This window comes from Rhinopithecus roxellana, chromosome 10 (genome assembly GCF_007565055.1).
Source record: "Rhinopithecus roxellana isolate Shanxi Qingling chromosome 10, ASM756505v1, whole genome shotgun sequence".
Lineage (NCBI taxonomy): Eukaryota > Metazoa > Chordata > Mammalia > Primates > Cercopithecidae > Rhinopithecus > Rhinopithecus roxellana.
In genome coordinates this window covers 136,823,837-136,836,055 of record NC_044558.1, presented here as the reverse complement: position 1 = coordinate 136,836,055, position 12,219 = coordinate 136,823,837, and the positions used below count along the sequence as shown (strand labels likewise).

Genomic DNA, 12,219 nt, shown 5'->3' with positions numbered 1-12,219 from the left:
TGTTTTGAAAACATATTCATCCAAAGGAAAAAATAAATTTTTAAATTGATTTACTTTAATCTGCATTTGTATTTGGTCATGGCTCAGAGTTGCTGAGGTTAGGGAGGAAAGTCTAGTGTACTTTTTATAACTTTGACACATTTCTGCTAATTTTTAGGGATAATGAAAAGAATACATTTGCAGTTTATTTCAATTTGCAAATTGAAATATGAATATATAGACACATAAAAAGTATTCAGGTTAGTTTGGTATCATGATTGTCATAAGACTTAAGTTTTTAAAGTCTGCTTTAGAAGACAAAACAAGTATTGGATTCCAGAAAAAATTAGTTCGGTCACATTAAGCAGTAGTGTGTATTAAAAATATATCTGATTAGTTTTATTATATGGCTACATGGACATCATTCCAATTCTAACAATACAGTCCTATTACTATATGATGATTTGGAAAAGGAAAGATGTATATTTTTGGCTTTCATTATTATAGTAATATTTTCTAGAAGTTAAATTTTATATAATTACAAAATTTGAGGTGTAGCATTTTGTCCAAATTTATTTTATACATTTAATTCACATGTATTTACATTTATTTTTCTCAAAGTAATGTGGCTTAAAGTGCTGTATTATTATCCTTGCAGATTTTAAACATTTTCATTTGAGAATAGATAAGGACCAGTCTGTAACATGTAATTTCGAATAATATAATTTCTCTGCTAAGTTGTTTTTATTTTTTGCCTTTTAGCCTACAACTTTTCTCATAGAATAGATCATTTGTCTTTTGGAGAGCTTGTTCCAGCAATTATTAATCCTTTAGATGGAACTGAAAAAATTGCTATAGATCGTAAGTATTTAATATTACTGTTGGATTTTATGTGTAGAAAATTTTGCTTATAACCTGAATATTAATACCTTTTTAATGTCTTCCTAACTACTGTGTAAAGATAATCTTTAAGTGGTTAGTGAGTGAGATGTGTGTGGAGAGAATTTGTCCTATTAGTGGATGAAATTTGAATATTCAAATATGAGCCATAGAACAGAATAAAGAAATTCAAGTTAAAAGATGAAGTAGTTAAAAGGCAGAAGGAGTTCAATATAATCAGTAGAAATAGATGAAAAGTTAATACGTTAATAGGGCATAACTGCACTTTTTTGTATTCACCAAAGAAAGAATAAGAATGAAGGAAAGCTTCAACATTATGAGAAGAATGTCTTCATTGTATAATATAGGTTCAAAGTTTTAAAATGCATATGTATCATTTTAGAAACCTCTCTGGAGAGTTTTACAAACACCAGAAACCTAGTTATTCTGGAATGGTTTGTTTATTAACATAGAAGGAGTACATCGTAGCACAGATAACCTTTTTAAAATGTTCTTTTAACCTTCTGCTCCATTTAAAGAATCAAGTCTATCCAAATATGGAAAGATAATTTTCTTAGCTTTTTAGAAAGTTGTCTGTTTTCTGCAAGTTTTTGATTGCCTCTTTCTAAAATAGTCATGTTATATACCATGTTCCAGCTATTGGACATTTAAAGGACTCCTGAAGCTTATTCAGCTAGTAGGAATTCTGTCCTTTGTAAAATTGTAATTAAGGATTTAGTTTTTTATTAAGTAGATTTATTAGTATTCTATTTAGATTTATTCATATTCTTTACTTTTTAGCAGTGTTGTAATCATATATTAAAGATGTTTAGAATTTAGAATACTGATTTACATTTATGAATATTTTATGTTCATGTGGGAATGTTTCCCTTCAGGAAAGCTGAGTGTACTAAATTTAGAAATGTGTGGATGGAAACATTTTGAGATTTATAAGCTTTAGTCAGTATAATCTAATCTGTAATCTAAGCGTATGTTAATTCTCCTCTGAAATGAATTGCATGTTACCTGAGAGATGCTCATTTGGAAACATACTGGTCGATGCTTTGTTTCAAGATGTTAAAATGAACTACAAATTTTTGTACAGAAGCTCTTCTAAATATAAACAAGTTAATTTTCAAAATACTGTTTTTAAGTGCACTTCTTTATAAATTGAGAGAAACTAAGAGGTATTTAGAGTCATATTCTGAAATGCTGTTAGGTGAGTATCATCAGGTTATTCAGAGCTTTAAAGCAGTTTGTATACTTTTCTCCTCCCTAATATATGTTTCATTCGGCCTCTTTTTCCTAAAAGAAAAACATCACCATTACATATCTGCTGTGTCAGGTACCTATCCCTTTCCTGATGTTCTCCAGAAGTATTGCAAGGGTTACTTAACAATTAACATCTTTAATGCAGTGCAGATTTGGATAAACAAGATAGACATAGTCCCTGCCCCTCATAGAGCACACATTCATATAGGGAATTAGATCTTTAGGTAATAAGTGTTAGGGCAAATGGCTCTGAACAAAATAAAGGGGATTGCTTATGATATGAGAAAGGGCATGGAAGAGGCTGTGGTATTTGAAAAAAAACTTGAGTGAAGTAAGTAAGTGAGCCAAGGGATGATCTTTTTGAGAGCATTGCAGGCAGCTTTATTATTAATGAAGCTGATAGAAATAAAACAGTCTATATGTGCTGCCACAAACTGGTTAACCTAACTCCATACTCCTCCTACTCTGCCAACTTCCCAAATGGCAGGGATGGCTCACTTTCCTAATGGTAGAGAGGTAGATATGTATGTCTTAAAGACAGAGGTGTTTAAAAGAGAGAATGCCTATACTATCTAGTTCAGTGGCTTAGCCACACATGATTACTTTCTGCAGATGAATCATTCCTTCCATGAGTGAGAGAGAAGTGGAGAGGAAGGTCAAAGCTTTTACTCTTTTATGTACACAGGAGTGCAAGCTTCTATTTAAATCTGGGATAATTTTTTCTGCTTAAATTTAAAACCGTGCTCCCCTTGAGTGAAACCGCCTGGATTCAAGTTCTCACTCTGCCACTTAATAACTTGGACTTTGGCCTGTTTCTTAACATCCCTCTACTTGAGTTGCTTCATCTCTAACAAAAGGATAATAAAAACATTTACTCACTTATCTAGTTGAACCTGTAGATAGATGTATCTATTTATAATTTTTCCAGAGAATTCTCTAGACCTAGAGAATTAACGTGTTTTATATTATGTGAATGGGTAATTGTTTACAGTTAATTAGTAATTGGCAATATACTGATATTTAAAACTTGTGTTAAACTTAGAAATGCCTAATGACTACATAAAAATGATCCTTTTGATTACACAGTAACCCCAGGCCATCATTGAGTAGTTTCTTTAGTTTTCTTCCTAGTGTGATATCAGTTCCTTGTATTTATTCAAATGCTAGCTAATTTGATTTTGGTGTAGTGTATATCTTAAGATATTAGTAGAAACTGAAAATGTGTCTTGTGGTGGTTATTCTCTTATAATTTTATTTTATTCTTAATTTCTGTACTGTAAAGAAATGCTGGCCAGGCGCAGTGACTCATACCTATATAATCCCAGCGCTTTGGGAGGCCGAGGCAGGAGGTTCACTTGAGCCCAGGAATTTGAGACCAGCCTGGGCAACATGGCAAAACCGTGTCTCTACTAAAAACGAAAAAAAATTAGTTGGGCTTGGTGGTGTGCATTGTAGTCCCAGCTATGCAGGAGGCTGAGGTGGGAAGATTGCTGGAGCCCAGGAAGTTGAGGCTGCAGTGAGCCATGATTGTGCCACTGCACTCCAGCCTGGATGACGGAGCGAGACCCTATCTCAGAAAAACAAAACAAAACAAAAAAAGCTACTTTTTCGTATTTGATAAAAGGATAATAATGATTATAAGGAATATTTAACTAAGTCACTAGTTCATTTTTCTTAAACATCTGTGTTGCCCATCTTATGCTTACTGAGAATTTTTTTTACTGAGTATAAATATGTTGCTTTCATTGGTTCTTTCTTTAAAATTTTTTTTTTTTGTTAGACATTAAGTTGTGTATAACATTACATTTCAGATTAAATGTTTTTATTTTTTATTTGTTTGAGACAGGTTCTTGCTCTGTTGCCCAGGCTGGAGTGCGGTAGCACAATCATGGCTCATTGCAGCCTTGACTTCCTGGGCTCATATGATCCTCCTACCTCAGCCTCCTGAATAGCTGGGACCCAGAGGTGCATACCAGTATGCCCAGCTAATTTTTAAATTTTTTGTAGTGACAGGGTCTAGCTGTCTTGACCAGACTGGTCTCAAACTCCCAGACTCAAGCAATCCTCCTTCCTTAGCCTCCCAAAGTGCTGAGATTACAGGTGTGAGCCACCACATCCAGCTAAATTTCAGGTTAAATGTATTTAATAGAAGAATCTATTTGGCAGTAGTTTGTTGCTACTGAATTCATAAAAAGATTTTTTTTAATATTCTAGACAACCAGATGTTCCAGTATTTTATTACAGTTGTGCCAACAAAACTACATACATATAAAATATCAGCAGACACCCATCAGTTTTCTGTGACAGAAAGGGTAAGTTGAATCCAGCTGGTAAAATAAGTTGGTGATTTCTTTAAAAAGCATTTTAAAGTTTCCTGGCTACAAAATAAGGTGGCATTTTACTTGCTGTCTTCCCTCATTTAAAAATCTGTGTAAGTTTTGAAATGAATTAACGTTTTATTTTAAATCAGAAATATATCAGAAATGAATATTAGTATATTCTAAAGCAATAAAAGTAGATATTAAAAAATATGAAATGTTTTCTATTGCATTAAGACTTAAAATTGTTAAATTGTGATGGCCTTAATTATTTCATTCTTAATGTCTTAATTTTGTAATGTGTTTTCTCATAAATTGATATAAGCAGTTCTTGATCTGGCAGCAGATTCTTTGAATTCTATGTTATTTATTTATTAAAAATGTACTACCTTTTCTGGGCATATGTGGTTATCATGGATTAGATAACAAATTTAGAGGGTTTGCCTTCCTAAATTAATGCTTTGTATTCATCTGATTGTGATGAAGAACATTCCACTAGCTCAGAGTGGTATGGCCATATAAATAAATACTGACAATGATGAGCAAAGGTTTGGAATTGGACAGTTTAATAGATTTCTCATCTATTTTGGGGTCATATTTTCTTATTTTTCTGTTTGAATGGTGAGTATTCAAACACTTGTATCCAAAAGAATTCTAAGGCAAAATTTAAGTGCTTTAAAATTTTTGCTTTCCTTTATATAGTGTTTTCTTTTACTAGCCTTATAACTCATGATGACCATGCCCTCAATAATTGTGGAATTTTTTTTGTTCTTATGAGCTTAGGTATTGAAGTTTTTAGGGGTGAAGTGTCATGTGTCTATAGCTTTTCACTTGGCATGGGGAAAGTACAAGTTCATATAACTGCATATATATGTATAGGTATGTGTGTATATACACTCACAAAGAAACTAGGTAAAGTTTATACAAGAACATATTGTGCTTTTCAACATTTCTTTAAGGAGTAGGGAGATTCCATTTCTCACCTGTAAGATTGGCAAACACCTGAAGGACAATACATATAGTTGACAAGACTTTGGGGAAAATAGGCAAACATGCAGTGCTATGGGAATGCAAAGTGGCATAATCTTTGTGGAAGGTAGTTTAGCAGTACCTGCAAAAGGACATGTGCATTTACCCTTTGACTCAGCAATCGCACTTCGAGAAATCTATTCCAGAGATACAGTAGGCAAAAATATAAAAATGTGTGTTTCAGGCTATTCATTACATTGTTATCTGTAATAGTAGAAGGTTAGAAACAACCCAAATGGTACATCTACACACTGGAGGAAGATGCAATTGTTAAAAATCAAATGAGAAAGATCTCTATATACTGATATGAAACATCTCCAGGATATATTTTTAAAATAACAAAACCTATATATATATATATATATATATATATATATATATATGATAGAATCCCAGGGCATTTGATTGTTGAAGGATGTGTTTATAGATAGGGTGACTGAAATAGTTTTTTAACTTAAAAAAGAATGGAGTAACTGGGTTTGGTAAAGTGCACAATATGGGGTGGGAGGGAGAGAGCTGACATTAATTAGTCCTGGAACCCAAAGTGAATCATTATTAGTCTTTCATTATGTAGATGCCCTGATCCTTAAAACAGTTTCTACCCTTATAGGTAGTGACAGTATATTTATAACTCAGCATGATATTGAGCATTTTAGAGCTTTAAGACATAGTCACTTTATTGGAAACTTGATCCGTTGGCTTATAAGGTTGTATTGTGCTAGTAATAGGGAAAGGGTTTTGTAATGCCCTACATAAAACTGTTTTAATTTCCCTTGGTAGTAGTTAGCTTCATTATTTGTATTCCTAAAGGTTGCAGTTTAGTTACAGCATGAGGGACATGCCATATATTTGTAAGCTCTTGAGCTCAGTAGAAAACTTGTATCTAAGGTGATCTTTTTGAGGAAAAAAGAATGATTCTGCTCTTTTGATAGTTTCAAAAGCTGATTGCACAAAGAATACAAAATAATTTGTCTCTGAAGAGCTTAGTCTAGTAGGATAGTTCATAAGGAAATGTGGATGTCCTTCTTTTACAATAGGGCTGCAGGGCTTAATATTGAATGTATGTAAGTAACTAGATGACATGAATTCTGTTTCTTTCTTCCTCCTGTTTCTCCCCTTCCTTTTGCGTCCCTTTTAGGAACGTATCATTAACCATGCTGCAGGCAGCCATGGAGTCTCTGGGATATTTATGAAATACGATCTCAGTTCTCTTATGGTGACAGTTACTGAGGAGCACATGCCATTCTGGCAGTTTTTTGTAAGACTCTGTGGTATTGTTGGAGGAATCTTTTCAACAACAGGTTAACAACCATTTCCTTTTTGTCTAATTTCTAAAAGTGTTGCTTACACTTAAGTTGCTTCTTCTCAAAGGGACAAGAAGTATACTGATTTTCATGTTTTGGTATTTAAGTAGCTTTTTCTTTAATTACAAAACTCCGAAATTATATTGACTAACCAGTAAACATAACTAATTTCATTGTATTCAATGATATAAGGTAGATTATATAATGGTGAATTAGAAAGATCCTGGGTATTAACATCAGATTGAACTAGAATTGAATGTAAGTTCTGCCATTTACTTGGTGGTAACCTGGAATAGATCACCTACCTTTTTTGAGGTTTTCTAATCAGTAAAAGTAGCAATAATAATATATAATTTGCAAGTGTGCTGTAGAATTAAATATGAAAATGCCTACAAGGCATTTAAGGCATTTTATACAGTATGTAAAATCATATGTTACAGTACTTTGAATTATGCAATACATGAAACTAGATTTGTAATCAGTGATGTGTTTATGATTTTTGTCCTGAATCCTGGAATATATTCACTAAGATTATTTGTTGAATTGTAATGATGAAAATTGGGAGTTAAGTACGATACAGGAAAAGGAAACAATTCTATTTTCATCTTAAGTCCTTATTCAGTATTAGATGGAGCTGGGTAGTTTATTATACTTAGAATCATGTTTTTAAATGAATGAATAGCTTTTCTTTGGAAATTCTTTGTTAGTACTTCATTTCAATCTATTTAAATTTGTGTTGTTGACATCATTTATTTTCCAAAATTGTATTGGTTTGGGAAAACCTTGAAAAGATTGTGTTTAGGCCAGGTGCAGTGGCTCACACCTATAATCCCAACACTTTGGGAGGCCAAGGCTGGCAGATCAACTTGAGACCAGGAGTTCCAGATCAGCCTGGCCAACATGGCAAAACCATGTCTCCACTGAAAATACAAAAAATTAGCTGGGCATGGTAGCACATGCCTGTAATCCCAGCTACTTGGGAGGCTGAAGCACAAGAATTGCTTGAGCTGGGAGGTGGAGGTTGCAGTGAGCCAGGATTGTACTACTGCACTCCAGCCTGGGTGATGGAGCGAGACATCTCAAAATAATAATAATAATAATAAAAGATTGACAGTGATTGTGCTCAGATCATGAATTATGTGGCCTTGCGATTTTGAAAAGAAATCCATTTGTTTTTAAATCTATCTTGATTATTTTTTAACCATAGAAGTGAATAATGCAAACTACTTTATTTTCTTCCATAATCTATTCCATTATAGTTATTTATTCTTAAATAACAGTTTAGGAAATAATTAAAAGCATAAACTTATTGTTTATTACAGGCATGTTACATGGAATTGGAAAATTTATAGTTGAAATAATTTGCTGTCGTTTCAGACTTGGATCCTATAAACCTGTCAATTCTGTAAGTGGTATAGTATACATGGTGCTGATCTCTAAATCTTAGAATCATTGTTAAGTCTATGGGCCGGTCATGGTGGCTCACACCTGAAATCTCAAGACTTTGGGAGGCCAAGGCGGGAGGATCGCTTGAGTCCAGGAGTTTGAGACCAGTCAAGGCAACATAGTGAGAGCCCCATTTCTACAAAAGATAGAAAAAATTAGCTAGGGAAGGTGCTGCAAGCCTGTAGTCCCAGCTACGTGGGAGGATGAGGTGGGAGGATCACTTGAGCCCAGGAAGTTGAGGTTGTAGTGAGCTGTGATCGTACCCACACACTCCAGCCTGGGTGACAGAGCAGACCCTGCCTCAAAAAAGATGGACAGAGAGAGAATAGTAGCTTTTGGTTCCTAGAAAGGATTGCCCAAAATAAAACCTTGTGTTTAGAGGAAAGAGTATAAGGAATAAAACTAATTCTTTGGTCTTTTCTTCCCTCCTTTTCTCTTTAGGTTCCTTTTGAGGATGGCCACACAGACAACCACTTACCTCTTTTAGAAAATAATACACATTAACACCTCCCATGTGAAGGAGAAAAACTTTTTGCCTGAGACATAAAACCTTTTTTAAATAATAAAATATTGTGCAATATATTCAAAGAAAAGGAAACATAAATAAGCAGAAAACATACTTATTTTAAAAAAGAAAAAAAAGGAAAAAAAAAACCCAAACTGAAATTCTATATATGTTGTGTCTGTTACAAATGTCCTAGAAGAAATCTTGCAGCTAAACAGCGAAGAAGCCCAACTGGAGTATTGCTTTGAAGATGACGCCTTCTTATATTTTCACAGCAAATGGGTGGTATCAAAATCAGACATTGCTTCTTGGTGATAAAAAGCCTGAACGAAATAAGTGAAACTACATCTATGGAAAAAAACAAACATTGAGAAGTTCAAATGTTTGCATCCTTTTGTTTTTAAAAGATATGATGTCAGAATAAAATGTGGAAAACCAGTCTAGACTTTAAAGAATTGTGATCAGGTCACATTTTTAATAATAATAAAAAAAAAGAAAAACAGGGACTAGTTCCTATGTTATAGCCATATTAATGTTAAGCCATATTAACAAGACCAATTATCCAATAATTTGGTCTTAAAAAGTAACTTCTTTGAACTCTGATTATTAACTTATCTAACTGTTGAAGATAGAGTCTTAGAAGACTAAATTCTCACAGGGGCAGGTATGCAGGTGTTATGTAGCAAAGTTATTCACAAATAGTATATAGAATCTTATACAGGGGAAAGAAAGCACTTTTTTGAAAAAAGATGCCAAGTTTTTAATCTAATCATTATATTATTGGTATATTTTGGGGGACATAGGGTGAGTTATAAAAAAATCCACTACTGATGGTGAAAATTATCAGTTTGGAAAATATTAAGAGAAAAATAGGATATTTTATATATGTGGTGAGTGGAGAACAGGGTAACTTTAAATGACAGTGTAAGGCGAATTTTAAGCACCACAATCGGATATATCAGATCTGAGAGGTGCCGTGTTAAACATTGTCCATTAAACTGTAAAACTGGATTATGAAGTATTTGCATTCAGGGTGTCCTGAATATGATTGATTCTGTATTAGATTGTGTTCTAACTTTCTTACTATTTAAGGATTGGTTCTAAATCTTCAGATTATAAAAGATTAAAAATAGTGAGAGGGAGCTATCACACAGGTACTATTAAAAGCTGTATTTGGAATATGTGTGCCAATATCAGTTTTCCTTTTGTAATACTGAATGACAGTAGAAGAATCATCAACCATTCCCCAAAGTTTAAATCATTTAAGGAAATGGGGAAGGAAAATTCCAGGTAAATAACAAGACTGAAAGATTAGATTTAAAATAGTGGTTTTAGAAAGTAGGATATCACAAGTAACAGTTTTTCAAATGGATTTTTTTCAAGATAAAGAAATGTATAAAAACAGGATAACCAAAATGAAGAGAAGGAGAAATAGTGATGGGTCTATTTTGCAGTAAAGTTTATGCAGAATGACATTTCGCAGAAAATAACAGAAGCATCATTAAAATATATATATATCATTAAGAGCCATGAAGTGAACTGATGAAAATAAGTGATACACTTTGAAAGATTTTTGCATCCAGAAAATTCTAAATAGTGAATGAGCCTTCTTTAGGTTTTGATTTATTTTTCTGAAGATTTTTTCCAACAAAGTTTGGCTGTAAACTAACAGAACTTCTATCCACAGGAATCTTCATAGGAAAGAATTAGAATTTTAGACTGATCGCTGCTCCTTCAAGTATGCTTGTAAGAAAATTCAATCAAGTTTCAGGGCTTTTTCTAAATGGGAGGGAAAACAATATTGATTTAGGATTATTTTCTTTAGAAGTAGATCATTTTAAGTATCATTAAAAAGGATTTTAAAAATTATTTTGATATATATGATTTTTAACTGTTTTCATATTTTCCAAATACCATATTAAAATTTTAATTTATCTCCTATGAAAGGAATTTCTTTAAAGCAAAATTCTGCTTTGCCATTGATTTCCATTTTAAAGGTTAAAGGCTTCCATCTGAAACTCCTCAAATAGAGTCAGATTTTTGGCAAGTGGAAGTATTAAAATTCCAACAAGCCCTTTGGATGATGAAGTTTACCTGCATATTAGGATTTGTTAGGAGTTTTTGGCCTCACCAAGTGTTTCTTTTCCATTGCAGAGAGCACTTTACTCACCTACCTATTATGCAACTTTCCCTATGCCTGGAGGTGCCTCCAGAAAGGATACCCTACTTTATTACCCAATTCTCCTTTTTGTTTTAGTATTCATGGCGTCTATATGTTTATATTCCAGACTACATGTTTAAAAGTCTGAGACCTCAAATTATATGAAATGGATTTTTTAATACTATGTTTGCATACATCGACCTATAAAGAAGATTAAATATTTAGGTGAATAATTCCCTGCTGCAGTATTTGTACACTTCAGACTACCTCCTAGGAAAAGCTTAACTTAGTATTACAAAATTCCCTTTTTTTTTTTTTTTTTTTTTTTTTTTTGAGAGAGAGATGGGGTCTTGCACTGCTGCCCAGGCTGAAGTGCAGTGGCACGATCATAACTCACTGCATCCCCGAACTCCTGGGTTCAAGCAATTCTCCTGCCTCAATCTGCTGAGTAGGTAGGACTACAGCCATGCACCAACAGCCTGGCTAATTCTTTTTCATTTATATAGATAGTGTTTTGCTGTGTTGCTCAGGCTGGACTCCAACTCCCGGACCAAGTAATCTTCCCACCTTAGTCTCCTGCATTGCTGGGATTATAGGCATGAGCCACTGCACCTGGCACCCAAGTTACTTCTAGTTCTCAAGTTAGATGATTTAAGATCACACTTTTCTTACACGTTTTATGATCGCATTCAATTTTTATAATTAATTTACTAATGCAATCAAGATTTACAGTCTTTAATACAATCTTAATTTTGGAATTTGTAAAGGAATGACTAAGATCTAATTTTTTTTTATTTTTTATTTTTTTTTTTGAAACAGTCTCGCTCTGGCTAGGCAGGAAGGAGTGCAGTGGTGCAATCTCAGCTCACTGCAACCTCCACCTCCTGGGTTCAAGTAATTCTCCTGCCTCAGCCTCTCGAGTAGCTGGGACTACAGGTGCGTACCACCAAGCCCAGCTAATTTTTTTGTATTTTAGTAAAGATGGGGATTCACTCTTAGCCAGGATGGTCTCGATCTCCTGACCTCATGATCTGCCTGCCTTGGCCTCCCAAAGTGCTGGGGTTATAGGCATGAGCCACTGCACCTGGACAGATCTAATTTTTTAATAGTGTAAGAGAGATACACTGTGCATTCCATCTATGTCCTGAGTAATTCAAGTACCAAAAAGTAATTTAATATGAAACTCCTTGAAAATTCAAGATGCCTATTTTTGGTTGTTTAAAAGTTACTTAAACCTGAGCCTTAGGAACTTTAAAATCTCAGCATGCCTTTTAACCTAGTACTTTTCCTGTTTGGAGCTCTAGCAAACCTTCAGCAAGCCAAGGT

At 33.7% G+C, this 12,219-nt stretch overlaps 1 protein-coding gene across 1 annotated transcript in view; it reads left to right on the top strand.

The window, feature by feature from the left end:
• Positions 1–9,086, top strand: part of ERGIC2 (ERGIC and golgi 2) — a 40,106-nt gene extending 31,020 nt beyond the window's left edge. The window contains exons 10-14 of the mRNA XM_010357021.2: positions 742–840; positions 4,345–4,442; positions 6,616–6,778; positions 8,104–8,186; positions 8,669–9,086. Of these exons, the coding sequence (XP_010355323.1) occupies positions 742–840; positions 4,345–4,442; positions 6,616–6,778; positions 8,104–8,186; positions 8,669–8,731 (506 nt within the window). The 3' untranslated portion in view covers positions 8,732–9,086. The remainder of the gene's footprint in view (positions 1–741; positions 841–4,344; positions 4,443–6,615; positions 6,779–8,103; positions 8,187–8,668) is intronic.
• Positions 9,087–12,219: the final 3,133 nt, after the last annotated feature.